Source organism: Chiloscyllium plagiosum, chromosome 7 (genome assembly GCF_004010195.1).
Source record: "Chiloscyllium plagiosum isolate BGI_BamShark_2017 chromosome 7, ASM401019v2, whole genome shotgun sequence".
NCBI classification, from domain to species: Eukaryota; Metazoa; Chordata; class Chondrichthyes; order Orectolobiformes; family Hemiscylliidae; genus Chiloscyllium; species Chiloscyllium plagiosum.
The window spans coordinates 84,920,701-84,935,888 of NC_057716.1; the positions used below are offsets into that span (position 1 = coordinate 84,920,701).

The window sequence follows — 15,188 nt, forward strand, 5'->3', positions numbered from 1 at the left end:
GCAGCAACTTCAGGGAGCTTTCAAGGTAAGTCTGTGAAAAGCTGCAACTTTTTTTGGACACATTACACTTCAGTTGCAAACACATTCCGACGCCGTACAATTTTACTCTATCCGCCCTGCATATCGTGCGCATCGCCTCCAACCAATTAGCAGAATTTCTCTAATCACATCTTCGCTGCAAATCTGGAATTTCCCCGCCCCATTCTTGAAACCGCAGCTCTCGGTTGCTGGAGGCGCACGTCAATCATTGCCAGCAGGTTGGGTTCGAACGCTTCGCCTCAACCAGTACTTACCACTTGAGCGAGCTGTACTCCAGAGTTTACACCCCCCAGCCCACGCCAAAAAAAACCACACATGCGATCACGCCTACCTGCTGAAAGGGGATTGGTCAGGATCCAATAATAAACGCGCCTTTTTTTCGCATGAGGGCGGAGGTGTATACGTAAACGGCAGTGAAGGTCCTCTACTGGTTGCAGGCGATGTCAATCACTCTGACGCTACGACACGGACGCGGCCGTGAATGGTCATAGGTGATGCCAATCAGATTACGTGTCTTCGCCCCCGCCCCACTACTCGCTTTTGCTCTGTTCAGGAGGCGGGCCTGTTCGCGAGCTCGTACTGCCGTTTTTTTAAAACTCTTGCTCGGGGTGGGGAGTGGGGAGGGGGAAGGAAACAAAAACAATTCAACGCCATTTTGGACCCAGGCCTACTTCGCTAATTATGAATTCCGGGAGACTTCGAGTACACCATTCCCGTCAAAGGAGCTGAGCGTTTACATCGTAGCTTTTCTTCCACACCCTTTACTTTTTATGTGAATGGCGGTTGTTTTTTCTCCTCCAAAATCATCCCTTGGTGGCGTTATCGGCTCTACATAGCTATATATTTTGTCAAACAAAAAAAAATTGACAATCGAAGTCTAGTGTTGTCGCTTAAATTCCCTATCTTTTTGAATGAAGTTACCCACTGAAGGAGGGAGAACGTTTGCTACAAGGTGGATCGCTGCCAGCAGCAAGTCAGGAGACGTGGTGGAGTCGTAAAGAGATTTTTTTTCTCTCGGCTGCGATACAACGATCGTTTTGTTCGAATTAATCTATTTTTTAAAAGAAACACATCCACAAAAAAAACATTATCATGGGAGCTGGTACCAAGCTTGCTTTTGCTGTTTTTCTGGTTTCGTGCTCCTCCGGTAGGTAGTTTTTATTGGGTTCTCTGACCCCAGATTTTTTAAAATCAATCTTTCGCGCATGTAAATCTTAAATGGCATGTGGTTTTTTTTTGTTGTTTGTAGATGTTGCAATCAAACCGTGCACCGAAAAAAAAAACAAGCTCGTAATTCGGCACAATCTAAATGCTGTTGGATGAGTAAATTCAGCCAGTTTGTGGCGTGCATGTGCTGAGTATCTGTAGTGTGGTATTGGTGTTTTTTTTGTAATGTTATACCAACTAGCTCAAGGTGACTGATCGGTGTAAAGGCAAACTTACTAAATATGCAGATAAACGACCAAGGGCTGACTTTGGTTTCATTTTTTTTCCCGGAGTATTGCTAGTCTCTAACCATTGGGGACGTTCGATTTGTAGCCTGTATATACAATATTTTTGTCTGTGAAATTTGTACAACTTAGTAAAATCAACCCCTTCAAAGTGCCCTATTCGGGAAAACAAAAAGTAACTGAAAATTAGGTGTTCCTATTGCAATCTGTTGCAAAGTGGAAAATTAGCCTTTATAATCTACAACAAAGATGTGTGGTAATTTTAAGGTGAAAAGTTTTCATTTTTTTCCCGTTGCTTACTCTCCCACCGCCCCCCAATCTATCCCACGAGAGTAACCGTTCATGAATATTGTAAAAAGCAGAAGATGAAGTGACATTTGTACAAAGTATCTGTCTCCGCCTGTTAAATTAAACTTTGAAGCAAGTTACATTCTAATTTTATTAAGCAAACTATGATTTGTAGATATCGTCAAATGCATACCTGTTGGTGAAAATGTCACATTTAATTTGAAGTGCTTACGTGCTCTTTTTAAAGATTTCACGATCGGCTTTGTAACATCAGCCATTGTGCGTGGTCCTTTTTCATTTTAGAGATTCATCTGTTATATAGGAAATATTGCTGTGCTCTTTTGACTTACTACTTGTACAACAACATTATGCAAAACAATATTCGTGTTGAAACTGTATAGGTTGACAGCGCAAAGCCCGATTCATATCTGTGTTTCATGTGGATGTTAAATGTGTAAAATTTGAGTCAATATGATGAAAGTCCATGACACGTAGCTGGTTTATGCTATGCATGTTTTCTGTATCGAGTGTTTTCAATCGTAATCATTAGACGACTTAATCACTATTTGGAAATTGATTTCAGATGTGTAGTGGTAGCGAACTGGCAGTTTCTTCACACTTCATTTGTAAGTTCCTTTTGCTCTCTTTTAATCTTGGTCTGCAAAAGATGCAGAAATTTGCAAAATTTGGGACCACATTGACCTCTTGTAGAAAGTATTTTTTTCCAAAACGTTTCAGAGTGTGTGGGGAGAACAAGCTGGTTATAGCTCAATTTAGTACAGATGCCCGATGCCCACGTTGGTGTCAGTTGTCACATTCTCCTTTTTGTGAAACATTTCGACGTATTTAATCTTGACGCCTGAATCTGTTCTCTTTTGTGGAAAATGATTGTTTCCATATGAGTGGAGAATGATGTACTTCTATATAAATTAAAAAAAACAAAATAATGCAGTCAAAAAGATATGATAAATTGGCTTTGACAGCATTCCGTTGTTGAATTTATCTGTAGATCTGAGCCGCTCTGTTTCAGCAAGTAGGCTCAAGCACAATTAGAGTTTAATTAAGAACATCTGGAATTCATTCATTGTTTTCTATGACAAACATTGATCTTCTAGTTTTAATGTTGAATAGTAGTTGTCACATTTTATAACAAGGCAACATTCTTGTAGTTGATTTGTGTTCTGAGTAGATTGTTTTGTTTTGTTTTGTTTGGGAATGGGTCTGGGTGGGTTGCGCTTCGGTGGGTCGGTGTGGATTTGTTGGGCCGAAGGGCCTGGTTCCACACTGTAAGTAAGTAATCTAATCTATATAGTGGGAAACCTAGCTAGCCAAGCGACTTGGTAAATGTAGATAGCTTTTCACTATGTAGCAAGATGTGGCAGACAGGCCCATTTTAAAATGTGTCTTTTGAGTTCAGGCTGAAAATTTGAAATAGCATACTATGCATAAATTATTAAGCATCGTTACCAAAAAGACCATTCGAAGAATAATAATTTTAAAATTGTTTTAAGTGTAGCTGAGCAACAAGTTTATCATAATGCTCATCTTGCAGCATTTACAATGGTTATTATTTCTGTAAACCTGATTGTAGACAGCAACTCATGTATTAGAGTTCATCTTTCTGTGTGAGTTTAAAAAATTTTGAAAATGCTGTTTCTATCATTTTAATGGCCATTTCTAAAGTCAGCAGTGGTCATTGAGAGGGTTAGAATTTTACTTTGTTTGCTTCAGCTTTGTGATATTTCACATTGCATGCAAACTAATTTGCAGGTTACTAATTGTAAGATTCTCAAAATTTTGACTTTTTAATGTGGATAATGGAAATTGATGTGTTTGGGTCATCAAATAAATGTGTTCTGATTAAGATATTGTGATATATTATCTAGATTTTCAGAGGTGTGATTGGATGACTTAAATTACTAAAATAGGACTTTATCAGATACATCATGCCTAACTTTGTGACGTCATTCTCTGGAGGAAAATGATGAACTACTTTAGGTCATTGGACTTAACATTGCAATGTCAAAATGGTATTATGTCTGGTTTGTCCACACCTGATTGGGTGACCACATGTCTTTTACTTTTGTAGTTGGCAGGTGTTTCTGTTGCAGTTCAAATTGAAGTATCACTATTGCATTGCTTGGTGACTGTTAGTTTGTTAATGTTTTAAAATTATCTACAGTGCATAACTGTTAGTTTAAAATTTATATTTAGTTTTGGTGGGGATGGAGAAGGGATCTCCAAAGGGAGGCAACTGCATAGTGCTATGGCACAACTTACACAGTTATCCAAAGACATCTGTAGGTGTCCATAGTACAGAAAGTTTATCACCATTAAATTTGTGTTCTGTGTGCCTGATTCTGTTATGGTATGTTTGATTAGCTGTTTGTCTTTATGGACTTGTACAAGTATGTCCAGATTGTAGTTTTGAACTCTAAAGGAAAATGCATTAAATTGCTGTTTAGATTATTATTGGCCTTTTAACACTCCAATTTGAATTCAGAAATGTCTGGACAAAAATGTACCTTTTTTTTCTTGATGGATTTATGAGCCCAGCAGACATCATAATGATTGCAATTGAAATCACACAAGATCCTATATGAGATTTTGTTTGGATTCAGAACAATGGTGTTTGAAGTAGAAATATTTTACTGCACTATAATGCTAACTTTTATTCTGGTTTAATCTTACAAATTTTTTCAAATTTCATGTGTAAAATTTAAATGTTTTTAAATACCATTGTGAAACAATCATAGGAACAATGCAATGTGGCCATAGAGCACAATATTTTAAACTGTAACCAAAACCAAATCAGTCCCGTTGAACAATTCTGCCATTTTACTGTAGAAGGGGCAACTATGGCTAAGCTAAATGGTTAAGTTCTATTGGTTTAGTGAAATGGAAGCTTGAATCTTTGTTTGGCATGGGAATAATTGATGGCATAAGAGCTTGTGTGTGTGTCAGGCATAACTTCCTGTTAAACTCTATTTTTTTTCTAAAAATAGAATGTACTGTAAATTTATCCGGGCAAGTACTTTCCAAATTTCGTTTAGTTAAAATTACTTTTCTGTCTTTTACAAAAGACCTAATTCTGCTCCGAATTGTGCCCTGTTTACCTACTCTCCTCATCCACTTCCTCAAATCAAACACTATATTTAAAATTGCCCAGTGGCAGACAGGTGTATGGTATAGCTATAAATTTTTAAACTCAGTGAAAAACTGTCCAGAAAAATCATGTCATGTATTAATGTATGATTTTAGAAGTGAATACTTGAATCCAATACATGCAGAAGTGTTTCAGGTGGTCTGGGATTATGAAATACATTATATGAATGCAGGTCTGTACACTTCACGTTATGCTATTGCCATAGAATCAAATGCAGTAATAGATTCTGGAGTAAATCTTGAAAGAAATGATTTCTATGAAGTGTTCCCTTAAATGCCATGAATGTTACAGATATGCTTGCATAATATTTTTGTGCAACATGGCCTAATAGCAAATTTTAAGCATTAGAGTTTGCTGCTTTGGCAGTAATTTAAGATTACATGACTTCAGTTAATGCATTTTTTATTCTTGAATCTTGTGGCAATCCTATTTCTCACCATGCATGGGTCAGTAAGCAGTAATGTATGGTAAGTGGCATGAAAAATGTTAATTTATGCTGTTCATTTTAATTCATTGGATGTTCCACAAGACTGCCATAAAACAATGATCCTAATAAACCTATTTCTTTTAATTAGACAAGCAGCTATGAACCTCTTTGGATTTAAAATAGCTATAAATGTTATACTGAATTCTGGATTTGAATTCTCTGTACAGTATTTCAAAACTTATTTGGCATCATGCATAGAGTTAAATCTAATTGAATTTGTTTGGTACATATCTTGTGTTAATGGTAAGGGGAATCTGGCACTGTGTAAATTGAACAATTTTAAACAAATCAATTTGAAATGTTCTAAAAGTTTTGTTTGCTTTGATATTGTTCAAAATTCGTTGGTTGATCAATATTTGCAAATTTTTACTCTTTGAAACTCCTTTCAATCTTAATTATTTAATTTCTAAGTAATGTGTGCACACGAACGAGTTATGCATTTATGTTAACTAAATCCAAGTGCTATTATTGATGAGGCCATCAGTAGATAACTTTAAGCTATTTTCAAAGCTAAGTATGCCATCTTTGTTGTTCTTTCTTTCCTAGCATGCCAAAATGTGTGCACTCTATTTCTAGAATAAAGCCACACAGGATGTGTTGGCAAGTACATTCAGTACTGCTGCCAGGAAGGTTTACTTTCGAGCAAATAATTGCTTATACTGGTACAGGGATATCTGTTGTATTGCAAGCAATGAAGTAGTAGTGTAGTAAAAGCTTTGACCAGTTCTACAATTTTTGTATAAAATTAGAACACATTGTTTAGGAAATTCATCAACCATAACCAGATCCCCCATTCTGATTTATTTATTTTTGTCTGCTGCACAATTTGTAGTACCTTCAGTCAGAACACAAATTTTCCCAAGTTTTGCTGTCAGACTGTTTCCACTTTTGATGGATGCTTATTGGGAGACTCAAACCCGTTTTATTCTACCTCTTGTCACTTTGTAGAACCAGGTATTCTTCTTTGATTGGCTGCAAACATTGTTCTTCAGAGGCTTTATTGAGTAGCTGTAATCTAACTTCAGTGATGGCAGTGTCAGTGTGGCTAGTTAAAGGCCAGTCACATCCAGAGGTGATATTGGGAATGACATTCTGGGCATGTCAGAATTAAAGCATTGCTGGGGGAGAGTAGGAGCATAGGAAAGATTTACTATTCATCACAATTCTCAAAAATCAACTTAACTACTTTTTCTTTCCTTCTCTCACCTTTTAAACCCATTTACAGTTTTTTGGAATCACAAAGTCATTTTAAGTCAGTTTTATAGTATTGTACTTGTAACTGGTAGAAGCTTTCGAAGTACCTATGTCAGCTAAATATAAACTTTTTGTTTCTAAATGAGGATTGTTTTAAGGATAGGTTGAAAGTTTGGTGATCTTTGACATCTACTGTCCCAACCTTGAAGAGACCAAGTTTATTGTAAACCAAGGACATAAATAATAGGATTAGTAGTAGGTCATTCAGCCATTTGAGCCCTTTACACATTCATTGTGAACATGGTTGATCAATACTGTTTTTCTGTTCTTCTCCCACGTCTCTTGATATTTTTAATATGTGGAAATCTATCAATCTCCATTTTGAGCATGCTCAAAAACTGAGTCTCCAAGTCCTCTGGGACACTGAATTCAAAAGATTAACCACCTTTTCTTGAGTCCAGAAATTCCTCCTCCTCCTAATCCTAAATGACCTGCCAGTTAATTTAACTCTGTCCCCTGATTCTGCACATTCCAGTCAGGGGAAACACTCTCTCTTCCTGCATCTATCTTGTCAATCCCCATAAGAAAGTTTGTATGTTTGAATGAGATCACCTTTCATTGGGTAATGATGCTCATTAAAGAGCTGATGCAAGCACAGTGAGCCAAATGGTCTTATCTGTGCTGAAACACTTGTGTGATTCTTCTAAGTTACACAATAAAGGCTTGATCTACTTAATCTTTGCACATAGGCCAATTTGTCCATCTTGGGAATCAGTTTGGTGAGCATTTGTTGCACTGCCACAATGGCAAGTATATCTGTCTGTTGAGATTCTTGTGGTGTAATGGTGGTGTCCCTACCTCCTGAGCCAGTCAGGCCCCACCTGTTCTAGATGTGTTTTGTGTGATGTCCAAGCAGGTTGATTAAAATAGTTGTCTATAGGCAAGGAGGCTAAACTGTACAAAATACTCCAGGTGTTTAATCACCAAGTTTGTACACAATAGTAAGACATTTCTACTTGTGCTCATGCCCTCTTTCACCATGTTAATTTTAAAAAAACAGCTATCCTTTTAAGTAAGTGAGATTACAAATTAGTGCTAAACAACATCAAGGTATTTTGCAAGTTTGTATACAACGTTATCTGTCAATTTCAATACACAATAAATGATAGGACACTGAGACCCCCAAAAAATTACAACACAAGATGAGACCATTGCCCATTGACTCTATGCCAGCCAAATTCTTTTTCCAACGTTTGGGTTGTTGCCCCGTAGATTCTAGTCCTGAAAGTATAGGGAAATGTAGAAGAACAACAGATCTTAGAGTGTAGTCTCTGTAGGTCGCAGATCTCTGAAGATGGTAGATGAAGCAGACAAATTGTTTGAGAAGAACAACTTATGTTTTCCTTCGTTAGTTAATACAAAGGTTGCATTAGCAAGGAATTTAGGCTAGAACAGTAAAGTAGTGTTAGGTGTAGGGGAATGGGTCTGCGTGGGTTGCTCTTCGTAGGGTCGTGTGGACTTGTTGGGCAGAAAGGCGTGTTTCCACACTGTAAGTAATCTAATCTAATCTAATCTACTACAAACCTTCCCAGTGAGAATGTTAGTTACTTCACATCTGTGCACTCTTTTTTGATTCTTTCATTAGTGAGAACATTTTCTCCCTATTTACTCTGTACAGATCTCTAATGATTTTTGAATTCCTCAATCTGATCTTTTCTTAGCCTTCTCTTCCAGAGAACAATGTCAGCTTCTCTAACCTATCTTTGTAACTGAAAGTTTTCATTACTCAAACCCATTGTCATACGCCTTTTTTTTTAACACAATGCCTTCACATTATTCCTAAAATATAAGGACACAATACTCGCAGCTGAGGCAGAATTAGTGTATTACAATAATTCAGCATAACCTTGTTGTTGGACTTTAAGCCCCTCGTAAAGAGTAGAATACTATATGTTTTATTATCTACTCTCAATATGTCCTGCCACCTTTCAATGATATATTTATATATCCATGCTGCTACACCCTTTATTTTATATTGTCTTCATGATCTGCTTATGAAAATGTATCACTTCACTCTGCTACTCATTAATTTTAATCTGCCTATCCCACCAAGTGAACATATTTCTGAAGTTCTACTTTAACTTCTCACAGTTTACAAAGCTTCTACTTTCTATCAAAATTGAAATTACGTTGTATACACCAAGATCTAGTTAGTCAATTTTGTTTTTTAAAAAAAAGATCTCCGCATGTCCCCGTGCGGCAGGGCGGCACGGTGGCATAGTGGTTAGCACTGCTGCCTCACAGTGCCAGAGACCCAGGTTCAATTCCTGCCTCAGACAACTGTGTGGAGTTTGCGCATTCTCCCCGTGCCTGTGTGGGTTTCCTCCGGGTGCTCCGGTTTCCTCCCACAGTCCAAAGATGTGCAGGTTAGGTGAATTGGCCATGCTAAATTGCCCGTAGTGTTAGGTGTAGGGGAATGGGTCTGCGTGGGTTGCTCTTCGTAGGGTCGTGTGGACTTGTTGGGCAGAAGGGCCTGTTTCCACACTGTAAGTAATCTAATCTAATCTACTACAAACCTTCCCAGTGAGAATGTGTATAAGCAGGTAGGGAAAGAATTAAGTTCTGAGTTTTGTGAAACCAGTGGTTCAGCTGAACGTGACTCAGATCAGATAAGAACTTGCAGTTAACAATGGGGTGCTGGAGGCAAGGGTATTGGGTTAACAAGGTGGAAAAGCATTCAATATGTAGAGCCATTTAACAATATTGGAAGCATTCAGTATGTAAAGTCAGTTTAACAAGGTGGAAAGAATTCATGTGAAGCCAGTTAAGGTTAAGAACATTCATTATGTAACAGCAGATGGCTTAATCTTTGCGTTGACACTTACTGATTGTAACGGTCACCCAATTAATATGTACGTTGTTTTATCTGGATGTTCCTCCCTGTAAAATGACTATGTAATTCATTAAGAAACTGCTATTCCAGAGAAGACCGCGAACTCATGTCTCTGTGTACATGGGCGATCGTTCTCTCTCCCTTACAGGGCCTGGAATAAAGGTGAAGGAGGTAAAACTATACTGCATCTCTGGGCATTTTGCTTCGATTGAGAGGGGGGAAGCAGGACAATAATATTGACGTAGTCGGCAGGATCCAAACAAATAGTTGCGATCGGATAGTGTCAGCGGCTGCCCAGAACATTAGTGTCTTGAGACAGACGGGCCTACAAGGTAAGATTTTAAATCTTGGTCCCTCTCTATACTCCTGTGTGCCAGAGACAGTCTCTTTGCTCAATTGCTCTCTATTCTGCGGACTCCTTGAACTGTAAGAGAAGTGATTTGGCATGGACTGCTGCAAAGGCTTTCTGTTTTTTATATGTGTAATTTCAGTCAGAGGGTGCAAAAACAAAAGAGAAATGCTGGAATTAAAGTTGAACTAATACTTGGGTTGAAAAAGGAAAGTTTCAATGTAAATTGTACCATGCTGAGAGTTTGATGTTTAAAAAAAATTTGGTTTGTTAAAATACTGATTGGGAAAATCCTTTTAAGTAAATGTTTACCTTGTTTTAATCAGAATCTCAATTCAAGATGTTTTGTGGACTGTGTAATGGGGCAGAATTTGCTTTTACATTGAAATTGTACAATATTATGTCCTTTTTAAAATTATCAAACTTGTAACCTTAAAACAAATTGAGTTCCTTGAGCCCCTGATTTGTTTCAAATTCTACAAATGCCTGTTTAAAAAAAATGAGTCAGTGGTCATGCTTTAGCCAGATGAGAGTATTGTATCATAATATCTTTGCTACTGTGTTTTTAATGGAGTATTCACAAAAAGGAGAGCATTTTGAGTTTGATGTTTTGTTAAGATTTTAGAGAATATTAGAACTTGAGGCTGAGCTGTTTATGTTGACTTCATTGCCCTCCTTCATATTGCAAATTCAAAGTATGTTGATCACCACCAAAGTTGCCACTGTAATTCCGACTGTTTTATTTGGGAAGTTTCATTTGGAGAACATAATATAAAATGTTCAGCATTTGTTTCCCATGAATATTTGAGATTTAAATCTGGACTGAAACTGCCTCTTCAATTGCTAAAGCGCAGGAAACATTTTGTTGTTTTCTAGCTGTTCTAGATTTTGGAAATACGTTTCCTGACAGTTTTCAAGTTAGTCAAGTCTCAATTTGTTAAAGGAAAATAATTTTTGAATAACCCGAATGAGGTACCCGAGGGTTTGATTTTAAGATCATTGACTGTTGTTTATAATTAACTGAATTGTTTAGGCAGTACAATTTCTAGAAGTTTGTGGTTTGTGTAAAACTTGATCATGTCATAAATAGTGAACACAGTAATAGACTTCAAGAATTCAAAGAAGGTTGAAATCGGCAGACACAATTAGTGTAGTTAAATGTGTGACTGTCTTCATACTAATAACCACTTTGGCAAAGAAGGAATAAGAGAGAAAATGCAAAGATACTTTCAGCACCTAACATCGTCTCTAGAGTTTCTCCACTCACAGGTAAAACATGCATTCGGACCACCGCCCACCCCTTCACAACCTGATCCGACGGATTCAATCAGCTCCTCAGTCATGAGCACAAAAAGTGAAGAAGCTAACAACAGTGAAGAGAAGACCAGTACGCTTTTTTTGTTATTGGCCTTCCTACAGTCATTAAACCACATAGGCTTTACTTTGTCTTTCGATCATTTGAGGGATATGAAGGTTCACTGATCAAGCTAACATCACAACCACCAGTTGGCTTTGTTACATTTAATAGCAGAGTAGGAGCTGAAGCAGCAAAGAATGCTGCATTCACCTAACCTGTTGCTGTAGTTGCAGCTGCACTGCACACTCTGTGCTGGTATCTTCCATCTGAAGCATCTCCGGAAGAATGGAAGTCTAGTCAGCTTTAAGTATTTAAGTGCTCTTACCCAAGAATTCAGATTTCTCCATGGAGTGATGCAGAAGGACAGACTGAATCTTTCAGGTTGGAATTTACTGAAGGAGATTTTGGGGAATTGACTCGTTTCCACTTGGTTTGGAGGGGATGGAGTGGTCACTAAGGACTGTAGATTTAAGAACTTTACTGGTGAATTTTTTTTCCACGTGGGAGGATTCTTCAAATTCTATTTACTGTAATGGACTAATAATTTTTGTTATAATCATTGTGTGCTGTGTGTCAATAACTTAAACTAGCTGTCAGAGTCTTATGAAAGCTGATAACCACCTAGATGGCACTATCATGAAATGATGAAAGGACGAAAGGACAGAATGAGAATGTGTATAGGATGGGGATAAGCAGGTAGGGAATGAGTTAAGTTCTGAGTTTTGTGAAACGAGGTTCAGCTGAGCATGATTCAGATCAGATAAGAACTTGCAGTTAACAATGGGGTGCTGGAGGCAAGGGTATTAGGTTAACCAGGTGGAAAAGCATTCATTATGTAGTCATTTAATGATATTGGAAGCATTCAGTCTGCCGGTTAGTTTAACAAGGTGAAAAGTATTCATTATGTGGAGCCAGTTAAAGTTAAGAACATTCATTGTGTAAGAGCAGATGGCTTAAACTTTGCTAGTGACACTTGATGATTGTAATGGACACCCAATCAATATGTATGTTGCCTTATCTGGATGCTCTTCCCTGTAAAATGACTATAATTTATTAAGAAACAGCTATTCCAGAGAAGACCAAGAACTTATATCTCTGTGCACATGGGCGATCGTTCTCTCTCCCTCCAGGGCCTGGAATAAAAATGGAAGTAAAACTATACAGTATCTTTGAGCATTTTGCTTAAACTGAGAGGGGGGGTAACGAGATGACACCAGGAGGAAGTGAGGGCTGCAGATGCTGGAGATCAGAGTTGAAAAGTGTGGCTCTGGAAAAGCACAGCAGGCCAGGCGACATCCAAGAAACAGGAGAATCGGTGTTTCGGGCATAAGCCCTTTATCAGGAATGTGTGTGAAAGGGGCTGAGAGATAAATGGGAGGGTGAGGGAAGGTAGCTGGGAAGGTGATAGCTACATGCAGGTGGGGGGTGATGGTGGTAGGTTGGAGCAGAGGATGGAGTGGATTGGTGTCTCAATGTGGTCTCCTCTACATTGGGGAGACAGGATGCCAATTAGTGGAACGTTCCAGAAAACCATCTGTGGGACATATGTACAAATCAACCCCACCGCCCTGTGGCTGACCATGTCTCTGTGCACATGGGCGATCGTTACCTCCCACTCTGCTGAGGACATGCTAGTCCTGGGCCAAATCCTAGCCACCTAGAACACCTCATCTTCCACCTTGGGACCGTCCAACCATATGGTCTTCAATGTCGATTTCACCATTTAACCACCACCTATTTGTCTCCCAGCACCCCCCCTCCCTCCAATTCGTGATGAATGGGCTTAAGCCTAAAATGTAAATTCTCCTGCTCTTCTGGTGCTGCCTGATCTGCTGTGCTTTTCCAGCACCACACTTTTCGACTAATAATCTTCCCAAACCAAAAAAAATCTCCATTAACCGTTATTTGCCTTGTTGTCACTCTGCTAGTTTTGTATCAATGTTGCTATTCTTCCTTTTATTCTAGGAGCTCCAACTTCGCTAGGAAGTTTGTGCTGCTGTGTGTCAAGTAGCTTCTGGAAGTACCCATGTGCTATATCACCAGTTATTATCCTAATCAATCTACTATTACCTCATCAAAAATTCAAGAAAGTTAAACATAATTTCCATTCAATCCATGTTGCCTTTTTTATGCTGACCTACAAATGATTACACATTGTAGATTTGCAGGATTTCAGAGGCATTGCTTGTGATATTTCTGAAGTGGTTTAAGATGTTTGCTGTACATTGCCCAGATGATGCATACAGAAAAGCTGGTTGCTGCTCTTAGACCATTGGTTTGGTGTTGCATTTAAGGCCTTTGTCACCAAACACTCTCCCTCAGTCAGCCAAAGGCTACATTATTATACTAGAAGGGATGTTAGATTTCATCAACATCTTTGTTGCAAAGTATGGGCATCGATACACACAATCCTGAGACTTGTGGTGAATCTTGATAGTCAGGTGTCAGTGTTGTGCAATGGAAGCATTCAGTTTGAAGAACCTTTATCTTTCTAAAGCCCATTGTATCAGATGCTGCTGAGTGCATCAATGATTGTTTGGAATTCAGTATATGAGTGTGGTCATGCAATCATTGTCTGCATATTGCAGCTGATGACGGAGGTTAGCGTGATCTTTGTTTTAGACAGGAGGTGACTCAAATCCACTAGCAAATTGAAAATTCAACGTCCATGTCCTTTCTTGGACCCCATTATCGAGATAGTGCTAACTATCAGTCAGCTGCATTGGGCATGTCTGACGCAAGATTTCTATAACAAGCTCTGTACTCCATACAAACTCTGAGAAAATGCAGGGTCCCCATGGACTCATGGGAATCCCTGGCCAAAAAGGAAAAGAAACATTTGTGAAGGTGCCAATCATTTCCTGTGTTTCTCTGGGCCAGGTGGAAGGAGCATATGAAAACCTGAGCATCCCAGCCACCCAGTATAGCAAATACCACCCGTATTACCTGAGGTATGGTTTGCAAATCTGGAATTAGACTGTTTCATCTCAGAACCAACCACCAGATTGGAAGAAAGTTATCCTTGATCCTAAGGGACTTCCTTTGAAGAAGCAGATTAATTTTATCCCGAACTGTTGTTTCTAGAAGTTTTCCGAAACAGCAAAGTTAAATTGACTGCTCTGTAGTTGATTTAACTATCTTTGCCCCATTCTTTGAACAAGGACACAATGTTTGCAATACTCTAATCCTCTGGCATTAACCCTAAGTCCAAAGAAGATTGCATGATTTTTGCCAGTGCCTCTTGAATTTCCATTCAGTATCCTTTGAATGAGCTCATCTGGGCCAGTAGATTGTCAGCTTTAAGTTCAAAGATCCTATACAGTACTACCAAAGAATTGTACAGTACAGCACAGGAACAGGCCCTTCAGCCCATTATGTCTGTGCTGGCCATTATGCTATGCAAAATAATCCCATCTGCCTGCAAATGGTCTGTATCCCATTCTTTGAGGAGAAAGTGAGGTCTGCAGATGCTGGAGATCAGAGCTGGAAATGTGTTGCTGAAAAAGCGCAGCAGGTCAGGCAGCATCCAGGGAACAGGAGAATCGACGTTTCGGGCATAAGCCCGAATATAGAGGAGGCCACATCGGGTGCAGAGGATGCACACTCCCCACCAACTCAACCTCCACTCCCGGCACCTTCCCCTGCAACCGCAGGAGGTGCAAGACTTGCGCCCACACCTCCCCCCTCACCTCCCTCCAAGGCCCCAAAGGAAACTTCCATATCCGCCACAGATTCACCTGCACCTCCACACACATCATCTATTGCACCCTCTGCACCCGATGTGGCCTCCTCTATATTGGGGAGACAGGCCGGCTACTTGCGGAGCGTTTCAGAGAACACCTCTGGGACACCCGGACCAACCAACCCAACCACCCTGTAGCTCAACATTTCAATTCACCCTCCCACTCCACCAAGGATATGCAGGTCTTTGGACCCCTCCATCGTCAGACCACAACAAAACAAC

General features: G+C 39.2%; 1 protein-coding gene across 2 annotated transcripts in view; it reads left to right on the plus strand.

Moving 5' to 3' along the window:
- The first annotated feature begins 650 nt into the window (after positions 1 to 650).
- Positions 651 to 15,188, plus strand: part of LOC122551736 (activin receptor type-2A) — a 161,988-nt gene continuing 147,450 nt past the window's right edge. For both annotated transcript variants that reach the window (XM_043694116.1, XM_043694118.1), the window contains exon 1: positions 651 to 1,186. In XM_043694116.1, the coding sequence (XP_043550051.1) occupies positions 1,132 to 1,186 (55 nt within the window). In that variant the 5' untranslated portion in view covers positions 651 to 1,131. The remainder of the gene's footprint in view (positions 1,187 to 15,188) is intronic.